This window comes from Xyrauchen texanus, chromosome 44 (assembly GCF_025860055.1).
Source record: "Xyrauchen texanus isolate HMW12.3.18 chromosome 44, RBS_HiC_50CHRs, whole genome shotgun sequence".
Classification (NCBI taxonomy): Eukaryota; Metazoa; Chordata; class Actinopteri; order Cypriniformes; family Catostomidae; genus Xyrauchen; species Xyrauchen texanus.
In genome coordinates this window covers 8847547-8860495 of record NC_068319.1, presented here as the reverse complement: position 1 = coordinate 8860495, position 12949 = coordinate 8847547, and the positions used below count along the sequence as shown (strand labels likewise).

Here is a 12949-nt window from a genome sequence, read left to right as displayed (position 1 = left end):
GAACCAGCCTAAAAGAACTGCAGGTGCTCAGAAAGTTGTGGCTGTGAGTGCTCACGAGTCCAAATGCCTCATCCTGCTCTTTGTCTGGTGTCTACAGATTGGGTGTTTATTTATAGCTCTGCCTGTCTACATCAAAGTCCCATAATGCACCTCTCCCAGATCCTGAGTCTGGTGGCCTTTTTGCCTTGGTCCCAAAAATAATCTCAAATCTGATCTCACAAAAAAACAAAAATAGAACAAGGCACAAAATGTACAGTTTGGCACCTCAGACAGTCTGATATATCACTGAAATTACATGTCTGTCAGGGACTAACCCAAAGCCTGTCACACGGATGATCTCTGCCATCAGATTCCCCACAATCCAATTAAATCTGCTGTAGATTATGTTTATGACGTAGAAGATGACGTAGGAGGTCTAGTAAAAAGCGGAAATAAGGCAGATGTGAATAATACTAATAAAGAGCAGACCTGAGTTGTACACGAGGTGTCAGTAAGTTTGTACACACATCTACATGGTGTCAGAAGTTAGCCTAAAGTGACGATGGCACAAGGACTTCGTAAGATCGACTCCCTCATCTTTGACGAGAACATTGCGGACAATTGGACTAAGTTTAAGCGCGAATGGCGCATATACAGCAACGCCGGTCTCTCAGCAGCAACCGAAAAAGTGCGAGCATACACGTTTCTCAACCTCGTTGGTCCCGATGCCCAAGATAAATATGACACGTTCACTTTCGAGGAGGGGAAGATCCGGAGGATTCAGAGGTACTGGTAAAGAAATTTGAAGAAATCTGCCTGCCTGTAAAGAATGTAATTATGGACAGACATGCATTCAATTCAACGAACCAGAAGCCACATGAAACAATACAGTCCTACGTTGCCACGTTAAAGACACTAGCCAGAAAATGCGAATTTGGGACTTTGCACGACGAACTGTTAAGAGATCGATTGGTATGTGGCATTCACAATGACAACATCCGCACACAGCTGCTGAAAGAAAAAATCTAACTTTGAACTCAGCTATCGAAATATGCATGCTACATGAGCAGTCTGAAAAAGGAAACAAAGAAATAAAAAAGAAGCTGGTACCAAAGAACTAAAGAAGGAAAGTGAAGTTTGTGCAGTGCAATATTTTACGTGTTCGAACTGTGGTGGCCAGCATTCATCTGACCGCAGCAGCTGTCCAGCCTTCAACAAGCGCTGCAATGCGTGTGGGAAGTGGAATCACTTCTCTAAATGCTGCAGATCAAGCAAAACACGCATCTACAACAGATCAGAACAAGGTCCATCTCAGTCAAACAGAGCACCCCACACCATACGCAGAGGAGGACAGACACATAGAATTAGTGAACTTGATGCACAAACTGCATATGAACCAGCAGATTTGTTTTACTGTGAAAGTGTAGAGGTGCCAGCTGATAAGGGAGAGATATTTACCATCCTGTCCACTTCCAACACAGGGAAGCAACTTGAGGTGAAGATTGACACTGGAGCCCGGTGCAATGTACTGTCTAGAGGCGTTCTCCAGCACATCGACCCAGGCGCTCATGTCGACCACAGCCATGTAGTCAACCTTGTGGCCTATGGTGGTCAGATTATAAGGACTTTAGGTGTCACTAATGTAAACTTCACATGTGGGACACTACAGTTCCATGTTGTTGACAATGATGTAAAACCTCTATTGGGCCTCAGAGACAGCGTCAAATTAGGCTTTGTGCATCTTGGCCCGAATGTGCACGATCTCCAACAAGGGGACCCCGAGCTCACAGAGTATAAAGATCTCTTTGACTGCAGCACCATAGGCAAACTGCCTGTGGTGTATCACATGCGCTTGGACCCCTCTGTGCACCCTACAATATGTGCTCCCAGACGAGTGCCATTGGCAATGAAAGACAAAATAATCAATGAACTCCACAGAATGACTGAACTGGGAGTCATTAAGTCAGTTCAGGAGCCCACTGAGTGGGTCTCGTCGATGGTGGCTGCACGTAAAAAGATGGTGCCGTAAGACTGTGTATTGACCCTGTCCACCTCAACAAAGCCCTCCTCAGGCCACATCATCCTATGAAAACAGTGGAACAGGTGATCGCTGACATGCCAGGAGCCAAGGTATTCAGCATCCTTGATGCTAAGTGTGGGTTCTGGCAGGTGCCACTCAGTGAGGAGTCATCAAAGCTGACAACCTTCATGACCCCAGTAGGCCGATATGCCTTCCTCCGAATGCCTTATGGGATATCCACGGGTAGTGAAGTTTTCCAAAGGTGTATGGAGCAGCTCTTTGAAGGACAACCATGTGCAATCGTGGTTGACGACATCCTCGTCTGGGGCAGCACAACAGAAGAGCATGACCTGCGCCTCCGCCAGGTCATGGACAGAATACGTGCCGTAAACCTTAAGCTTAACCCTGACAAGTGCCGCTTTGGGTGTCTGAGGTGTCGTATGTGGGTCACCTTCTAACTGACCAGGGCATAAAGCCCGACCCTACAAAGACAGATGCTGTCCGTTCAATGCCAACCCCAGAAGACAAGCATGGAGTCCAAAGGTTCTTGGGTATGACAAACTATTTGTCAAAATTCATCCCGGCTATAGCGAAACCACAGCACCCCTAGCGTCAACTCCTGCTTCAGGATGTAGAGTGGTGTTGGCAGGAACACCACATGGCAGCATTCACCAGACTTAAAGAACTACTCACAAGTCCTCCTGTACTTCAGTACTTTGACGTGCATCAGCCGGTGGTGTTATCTGCAGATGCCTCGCAGCATGGCTTGGGTGCTGTCTGCCTCCAGAACAACAAACCGGTGGCGTTTGCCTCAAGAGCACTTACAGAGACTGAGTCACGCTACGCTCAGATAGAAAAGGAGCTGTTGGCCCTTGTCTACGCTTGTCAGAAATTCCACGACTACATATATGGCCGTCCAGTGACTGTCGAAACTGATCATCAGCCTCTCATCACTATTCTAAAAAACCACTACACTCAGCTTCTGCGCCTTCAGAGGATGATGCTTAAGCTGCAGCGCTACAACCTCAATGTCATTTACAAGAGAGGCAAAGAGCTATACCTAGCAGACGCGCCTCGCGTGCACACCTGCCCTCCACTGACTGGGCTGAAACTAGTGAGGACTACGATGTGATGACAGTGGAAGCTCTCTCCTCAAGAAGAATTGTGGAACTGAGGCAGGAAACACAGGCAGACCATCTGTGCAGGCGCTTATCTGAGGTCGCTATGGAGGGCTGGCCTGACTCATCAAAGAAGCTGCCACGTGACCTCAGGCAGTTCTATGCCATAAGAGACGAACTCACAGTTGATAATGGCCTATTGCTCCGTGGTCAGCGCTTCATCATTCCCCACTCACTGCAACCCTATTATATCAGACAGCTGCATCAGGGCCACCCGGGCCTAGAAGCAACAAAACGCAGGGCCAGAGAAACCATGTTTTGGCCCAGCATATACCAGGACATTGAACATGAAATCTCCAGGTGTGCTCCTTGTAATGCCCTCAGACCACACCAAACAAAGGAGCCCCTTCAATTGCATTATATACCAGACTTGCCATGGGCTCTCACAGCCGCTGGACGTTTTTGAGTGGGGGAAAAGAACACCTGGTGCTCGTTGACTCATACTCCGGCTGGTTTGAAATAGACCAACTCCCAAACGTGACCAGCACGACCATCATAACCAGGTTAAAGCGCCACTTTGCCACCCATGGAGCTCCTCAACAGTTAATGACTGACAACGCAGCATATTTCACAAGCAGGGAGTTCCAAGAATTTGCCCACATATGGGACATTTGCCATGTCACCAGCAGCCCCCACTACCCTCAATCAAATGGGCTAGCTGAGAGGGCTGTACGCTCAGCTAAACACCTGCTGGAAAAATGTGCACGTGATGGTACAGATGTATATGCAGCACTGCTCAATTTGCGCAACATACCAAGAGATGGGCTGCCCTCCCCAGCCCAGCGGCTGCTTTCTCGAGCACTAAGACTCTCATTCCCATGACCAAGGTTATGTATGTGCCAAAGGTAGAAACACAGGTCCGGGCAGCTCTGACACGGACAAGACAGAGAGGAAAGACACATTATGACAGATCAGCCAGACCCTTGGTTTCATTGCAAGCAGGGCAGACAGTAAGAATACAGACGAGTAGGGGATATGACAGATTGGCGACGGTAATAGGAAGAGCACCGCAGCCAAACAGCTACCAGGTCCAGTCCGGAGATGCGACATATGTGAGAAACAGGCGCCACCTCCTACACACACCTGAACAATACAACCCACCCACAACAACAGAGGCCCCACTCAACCCCGATAGTGAATCTCTGCCAGAACCCCAGCCTAATGTCGAACAGCCGCAAACAGAACAGGTGCAGGAACCACCTGTAGTTGTCACCCGTTCAGGAAGAATATCAAAGCCCAACCCCGGTACAAAGACTACACGACAGAAGCTTAGAGAGTTCTCTCTACCTCTATTGCAACAGCCCTATGTTTTTTTTTAAAAAAAAAAAAAAAAAAAAAAAAGAACAATGTTGTATTCTGTTTTGCAATGTTAAACGTTGTATTCTGTTTTGCAGTGTTGTATCATATTTTGGTACACGTGTTAGGTTTTACTCTGTTTTCCAGTTTTACTGCACTTATATAGCAGATAAAGCTAAGGGCTAACTGTTACATATATATATATATATATATATATATATATATATATACTCATCATTAAGAAGGGGATGTAGATTATGTTTATGACGTAGAAGATGACGTAGGAGGTCTAGTAAAAAGCGGAAATAAGGCAGATGTGAATAATACTAATAAAGAGCAGACCTGAGTTGTACACGAGGTGTCAGTAAGTTTGTACACACATCTACATCTGCTGTATCCTGGGAAGGGATTCCTCGGGCTGACCAATAGAGTTTCAGTATGCGACGAGATAGATGTAGCCAGGTGAGAGGTGCACTTTGTGTCTGTAGTACTTCTCTAGTCTTTGCTTTGGCTTTGATCTCTGAAACTTTCTCACATAAATCACCTGGATAAATGGTAATGTGCTGTGGTTTATCAGCTAGATTTCTGGGGGGGTTTGAGAGTCCTGTGTCTTTCTGCTTACAATAGTACTAGATCAAACACTGTAAATGTATCATGCTTGTTTGGAAAGAGGTCTTAGAAGGGTAGGTTTGGGAGGAAGAATTCATCTTTATATAATGATTCTTCCATCAGCACGGGAAAGTCCAGTTTCTTCAAGAATTTCCTGTAGTCATCCGGATGGAGCAGGTGTGCAACTGACACTCTAAAAGGTGAGATTGGTAGTGTTAAAAAAAAACTAGAAGGAAATACTCAAAGGAATAGGAGTTCATTATGACATAATTTTTTTTTTCATACTGTAAAATGTTTGATACCAGTAACTTACTGTAGATAGAGATTATGTAATGTATTTCAGATCACAGTAAATTTACAGTAAATATGACACTAGTTTGCAGTATACTGTATAATGACTGTACTGTAAAATTAATTACGGAATGTGTTTGTATGTGGGTTTACATTGAATCTTGTGCAGTAAACAAATATTTAATCAGAAATTATTATCTGTGAATGACTTTTCTGTTCCAATTCAGTCAGTCAATATATCTGCATTCCTTTAAGAGTAAAAATAGTGATTACTGTTATTATATTACTGTTATAATTGGTTTCATGGAATACAACTCAAATTGACAGCAATATTCTGTAAACAGATTCTACAGACAGACACCATTTAAAAATAAGATTTAAACTAAAATGATACATCAGGTCACGTTCTATTACCATTAATTTAAAAAAGTACAAATCATTTTCTCTTCACCATGTTTCCTCTATTTTGGACCATTCTGTTTTACTGGTAAATGTTGAAATTATTGTTGGCTATTTATGATCAATCGTTGTGTTTTTGTAAACCACTTTTGAATGAATCATCTGATAAATAAACATGTAATCTTCCTTCCTATTACATCATAGTGAGTGATAAGTCAGTCTGCTGGATATAAGGCAAGAAATTGTCTATCTGTGTCCATTTCCTGTAAAGTACCATTAAATTCACGACTCACAAGAGCTGACAGCACAACCAAATGAACTAGGCTAACTCAATATCCAAACTGTAGGCGCCTGGATGGAGGAGCTTCTGACTGAACTAAATGGACACCAAGAATAATGTTCTGTTTCTGAGGTGTGTGTGTTGAGGAGGATGAAGAGTGTTTTACAGCACACAGATGGAGTGAGAGAGATAGATGACAGATGGAGAGAAAGAAAGAGAGAGAGAGGTGGAGGGCAGATGGAAGGAGGTGAGGTTTGGAGAGTGACTCAGCAGAGTCGTTTGATGAGAAGGAACATCAAACGTCAGAGATTTATGGACTGAAAAATTTCCAAGACAAAATGTTCACAAATTACCATTTTAATTGTACAACACTATATGATTTTAGGCCTTTTACACAAACCTTTTTAAGCCTGTGGCCAACCAAAGATGTAAAGTCACTCCTCTTACAACGTTTTGGGTGACTATCTATCTATCTATCTGTCTGTCTGTCTGTCTGCCTGCCTGCCTGATATTCAGTATTTCTGTCTGTCTGTCTGTCTGTCCATCTACCATCTGTCTCTCAGTCTATCATCTGTCTGTCTGTTTAGTATATAACCTATATAGAGTATATCTTTCAGTCTGTCTCAGTATCTATCTATCTATCTATCTATCTATCTATCTATCTATCTATCTATCTATCTATCTATCTATCTATCTATCTATCTATCTATCTATCTATCTGTCCGTCCATCCATCCGTCTGTCTATAGCTGTCTCTCTCTCTCTCTCTCTCTCTCTCTCTCTCTCTCTCTCTCTCTCTCTCTCTCTCTCTCTCTCTCTCTATCTATCTATCTATATGTCTGTCTGTCTGTTTGTCTGTCTATCTGTCTGGGAAATTGCAGTCTGTAGTCTGTCTGTTTTATTATTTAACCTACATACAGTATATATGTCTGTCTGTTTTATAACCTATATATATATATATATATATATATATATATATATATATATATATATATATATATATATATATATATATATACAGTCTATATATCTGTCTGTCTCTCTCAGCACCTTAGTATAGTTGACCTATGTCCAATACATTGGCCTTAAGACATGTGCGTACGGACTTCATTTCCCAGCGCGCAGTGCGTAGCTGTTTCCCACAGCTGACAGATAGTGAGCAGCAGAGACGCGCACCGCAGAACGCGCAGCTCGCACGACCTGATCATCCGCGCTGCCTCCACATCGCACTTGGATTTGGGATTACCTTGAACCAGATCTCTCTTTTTATTTGTTTATTCTGGATCCCAGTACAGACCTTATCTATTGTGCATTTGGCATTCAGTGGAGTCTGATGGCATGCAACTGTAGAAGTGCATGTGGATTATTTTATTATCATTTGTAGCTGCTATCATCTCTCCATCCACGCCGAGCCCGGTGTTGTTAGAGTGTTAGAGTGGGGGGTGATGATGGTGGAGATTGATGAACAGAGGGACAGCGGTGGCGGCGGTGGCGCAGCGATGGCCGCTCTACACCAGTGTGAACTGATCCAAAACATGATCGACATCTCCATCTCCAGTTTACAAGGGCTTCGAACCAAATGTGCTGTGTCCAACGATCTCACGCAGCAAGAGATCCGCACTTTAGAGGTAACAGCAGGTCTGGGAGTCGATTCCATAAAGAATCGATTCTGAAGCGTTGGGAATCGTTTCTGCTCAGGGGCGTGACATAATCTTTTGTCATTCGTACTATTAATCATACATAGTGTTTAGTGTGCTTTGTATGGCACTGTTTATTGTAAGATTTAACATTTTCTACCGTTTTTTCCCCTCCTATGTAATGAATAAATTAGCCTGGAATTGACACTTGGAATCGATTCTGATGAGTCGATTGCAAAAATTTCTGGAATCGAACAGCCCTAGGAAGAATAGATCTCTCTCTCTCTCTCTCTCTCTCTCTCTCTCTCTCTCTCTCTCTCTCTCTCTCTCTCTCTCTCTCTCTCTCTCTTTTTGCACTGCAGCGGTTTATTGTGGTGCATTATAGGAGCGTGCGGGGCTGGTATAACTCCCCATGCAAAAACGTACCATGGAATCACGTTCTAGTTTCTGTTATTATGGTATATGGTTTCAGTAATATGGGATCTGCTTCAAACTTCACTTACAAAAATGTACTTTATTATTCCTTTTTTTTTTTCCGGTAATACATGGTTTGGCAACTGTATGATGCTATATGATATGTACAGTGGTACATCATTCAGTACCATATAGATATATACATTAAATGAAAGTAACATGGTATTACTAGTATTTTAATTTATTTTTAGTAAGAAAGTATTTCAGAATCTTTCTATTTAGTTTGGTCTATTTTTTTTTTTATGACAGTGGTGTTTAATACTAAGTTACTACATTTTTATTGTAGTAACAGATATTTTGGTATAAACTCATTGCCATGATGCATTTCTGTAAGTGCCATAAAGAGGAAGCATGGAGCATTGATGTATACATTCATTTCAAAGCACACTGGTGGGGGGCTTTATTTGACCTGATTCTGTGGGCTAGGTGAATTATTTTGGGCATTAAGATGCTGTGTAAAACCCATCTGGGCACAGCATCCCTGCAGGACCAGAACCCCTCCTGATATGTTTGACATCAAAAGGCATCTTAGCCTTTATTAGACTATCAGTCAGAGTGATGCTTTGCCAATAGTGTCTCGCCCTCAACTTCCACAATATTGGCATTTAAGTGTCAATATTGATGTGTGCTCCACCTGTAAAGTGCCCCAATGCTCCATCTGCAGGGGTAATTAATGACGAATCAATAGTCATGGAATGGACGTGTCCTGGCCTGTGCAAACAGCCCCAGCGGGCCTGTAGTTTGAGGACTAGGTAATGTTGGGAACACATGGCCTACAATAATAGTGGATTGAAGATGTTTTTGAGATTTTAGATGTTTCTGAGGAGTTTCTGAGGTTTTCAACATGACTATGAAGAGATAAAGTTCGGTGGCTCGATGCAAGGTTGTTGTTGGTGGTTACCATTGGGTTGCTATGAGGTTGCTATGGTTCAAAAGATTCAAAAGAGCGCACCCCAAGTAGTCACTTAGAAATGTAATCAGTCTATAGCACAGATGTTGCGGGACAGGTAATGCATCAAAAGCTTACTGTTGGGGTTTGTTCAAATCCCTAGCCCTGAGTATGAGCAATATTAATAGTGATGCTTGCTTTAGAAAGCACCATAAATTATTCGTTAAACCATTATGATGGGTCATTTAATTATTGCAAAGGTATAATTTTTTATTAGCAAAGATAAAATCAAAAGTTTGAGTGTTTAAGTACAACAATGCAAACTGGCTCCTTCAGTTATACTCCTGTTCTATGACATCTCACTGTGTCAGATCACACATCACTGGGCCCTTCTGTTACGAGAAATGGTGGAGCCTGCTTCCTCTTTGCATTGCAACCCTACAGGTTGTGTCTCCTTCACAGCCTGTATAGAAGGTGGAGGTGGACTTTTATCTTTGCATTTCCATGCTTTTGATTAGTTGTAATGTATACTTGGTCGTGAAAGATAAACTCTCAGGTACATAGCCCAGGTGAAATTTTAGTTTTTCTTGATGCTCCATCTTGCTCATTCTATAGTTCAGAGAAGATGCCTGATCAACTGAGAAATACCCGACTTAACAGGTCCATGCACTGAGAACATGCTCTTATGCGCTTCATTCAGATAGACAGTTGGGTTCCATCAATATTCAGGCTGAATAACAGGTCCTTGGTGCTTGTTAATTCCTGTATAGAACAACAGATCTGAAGTGGTCACATTGAAAAACCCTCACCACTTTCCCTACACTTCAACGCAATCAAGAGACTTGAACTCACATTAGATTCTTACTGAAAGCTCTTTATAACATCACTTCACGTCTACTTTTAACAGCTTGCCACTCTGGCCAGGAGATAATTATTCTCGGCCTCGCTCTGGCTGAAGGACTGCATGGTGATATTGTTTGATATTGGTGATATTGATTATCACTCTCATCTGTTTCTGCCATTCTGTAGGTCGTCACTTGTTTTCGGGATCCCAACCATTCGCTCTGTTTTTGCAGGTCTGTTTCTTACTAACATAGCAGTCACTGTTTGCTTAACAAGCTCCTACCCATGTAGGGCGTTCTTGTTGGTCCTGGAAACACATTTCTATAAAACAATTGCATTTGAGGGTTAGGTTTAACAAGTCAAAATGAAACAGCATTTGCAACCCATTTTACTTCAGTAATGTGACATCTTTTCTGGTGAAACAGAATACTCATAGAGAAGAAATAAAGATGAGACTTGATTATATCCATTTGGAATTGCATGGATCATGAAAACTGGTTAGTTAGAGAACAGGAATTGAAAAATAGGGCTTGGTGACATCAGCAGAAAATGAAAGTTGTTAAAAATTGAACTCTGGTTAATTATTCCCGATAAAACCAGGAACTTGCATTAAGAAAGTAAATGGATAATTTTGATTTCACTGTATGCTTATAATACATTTTAGGGTTGGGGTTAGGGTTAGGTTTAAGCTTAAAGGAATATTCCAGGTTCAATACAAGTTAAGCTCAATTGATAGCATTTGGAGCATAATGTTGATTACCACAAAAATGAATTTTGGCTTGTCCCACATTTCTTAAAAAAAAAAAAGCAATAATCTGGGATAAGTGAGGCACTTACATTGGAAGTGAAAGGGCCATTCCGTAAACATAATTAAAAAAGTATAGCCATAAGAAGTAAACAATATGCTTGTGAACATGGTTTGTTTGTGATAAAATTACTTACTTACCTTTTCTATGTAAAGTTTTATCTAATTTTACAACTTTGTTTTCCATGACAATGTAACCCTAAGCCCTAAAATCCTAAAATGACAGCAAAAAGTCTTATCAACCTATCATTCCCCTCTGATTTTAAGGGTAGCCTATGGTTAGGGCAAGGTGCAGAGTTATGGCAATGAGTGGTTGATAGGAATATTTTTTTATGACCAAAATGATCATTATTTTGTAATAGATCAGACATAGACCCAGCATGTCCCTAGCTTAACATGTCCCCAACATGTCCCTAAAAATGTCTTTTTTCAGGACTTGAGAATATTAGTCTTTCACCAGAGCTGTTTTGCCAGCTGGTCTCGGAGTGCGTGTGTCCACTAGAGTGAGATTCATATGTCTCCTCATATCTTTTCATTGTGAAGATTTTGATGGACTGTGATGTTCTATTCTGACAGCATGATATGACTCTGAGATGCTGTCTCAGGAACGCCGTGACCTGCATATATTTGTGGAGATCTTCAATGTTTCTCTGGATAAATTAGTGTGTTGACGATAATAAAGATACTCGGATCGTCTGCAAGCTTTGCACCAGAGGGTGCCTGTACTGGGAGACTGGTCAGCTGTTTAAGAACCTCATCAGTCTGGGTCCCCCCCCCCGCAGTGATGTTTGAGTTTTGCTGTGCATTTGTGTCGTTTGCTGTCGTGGCTGTGGCTATATTTAGATGTCTTCCTCCCTACGCGTTTTCAGGGTTGGTTGTTAAATAAGAAAATAATGACGTGAAGAGCATGAGCAGAGGGGAGAGGGGACGGAAGAGGAGAGGGAGAGTGCCAGCCAATCATCTTGCGTCTGTTTGACGGCTCCCAATAGACTGGAGCTGGGGAGGGGGGTGACAGATTCAGCCAAGCAGAGCAGGTAAGAGATGTTCCATCATTACTCGTTGGCTGTCTTAGTGCGGTACTCTTTCCTAGATGTTCAGCAGCACATCAGAGCTGTGTCACAATGCCCTGAGGAGGAACCGTCATCATGGCAATCATAAAATATCCAATAGATGATAAGATAATGTTTATGTTATGTTTAGTCAAATAACGTTCCTTGATGGCCAAGTTATCAGTTCTTCACACTTTGCTGTCATATACATTCACTGAGCACTTTATTAGGAACACTATGGTCCTAATAAAGTGCCCAACATGGTCTTCTGCTTTTCTAGCCAATCTGCCTCAATGTTCAAAGTGTTTTGCATTCTGAGATTCTATTCTGCTCACTACAATTGTACAAAGTGGTTACTGTAGCCTTTCTCTCAGCTCGAACCAGTCTGGCCATTCTCAGTTGGCCTCTCTCATCAACAAGGTATTTTTATCTGCAGAACTGCCGCTCGCTGGATGTTTTTTGTTTTTGGCACCATTCTGAGTAAACTGTGTGAAAATCCCAGGAGATCAGCAGATGCAGAAATATTAAACCAGCCCATTTGGCAGCAGCAATCATGCCACAGTCAAAATCACTGATCCCATTTTTTCCCCATTCTGATGGTTGATGTGAACATTAACTGAAGATGCTGACCCATATCTGCTTGATTTTATGCGTTGCACTGATTAGATAATCGCATGAATAAACAAGTGTACCTAATAAAGTGCTCAGTGAGCGGATAGTCATTGTATACTGTATAATATATAAAATAATTAAAAGTATAAATAGGGCTGCACATTTACGATGAAAATCATAATTGACAGAAAGTGTGCAACACAACAATTGTAGAATCCTAGGTTGTCGTTTCTGATATGCTAATAGAGTAATTTAAACAGATTTTCTGATCGTCTATATTGTGTGTGTATATATATATATATATATATATATATATATATATATATATATATATATATATATATTTATTTATTTATTTATTTATTTTATCCCTGTTCTCCCAATTTGGAATGCCCAATTCCCACTACTTAGTAGGTCATCATGGTGGCATGGTTGCTCACCTCAATCCTGGTAGCGGAGGACAAATCTCAGTTGCCAACGCTTCTGAGACAGTCAATCTGTGCATCTTATCACGTGGCTCGTTGTGCTTGAGACCACGGAGACTCACAGCACGGGAGGCTCATGCTACTCTCCGCGATCCACGCACAAC

The 12949-nt window shown here is 41.9% G+C and overlaps 1 protein-coding gene across 3 annotated transcripts in view; it reads left to right on the top strand.

Moving 5' to 3' along the window:
- Positions 1 to 7303: 7303 nt before the first annotated feature.
- ksr1a (kinase suppressor of ras 1a) overlaps positions 7304 to 12949 on the top strand; it is a 42588-nt gene continuing 36942 nt past the window's right edge. For all 3 annotated transcript variants that reach the window (XM_052117165.1, XM_052117164.1, XM_052117166.1), the window contains exon 1: positions 7304 to 7679. In XM_052117165.1, coding sequence (XP_051973125.1) covers positions 7497 to 7679 — 183 coding nt within the window. In that variant the 5' untranslated portion in view covers positions 7304 to 7496. The remainder of the gene's footprint in view (positions 7680 to 12949) is intronic.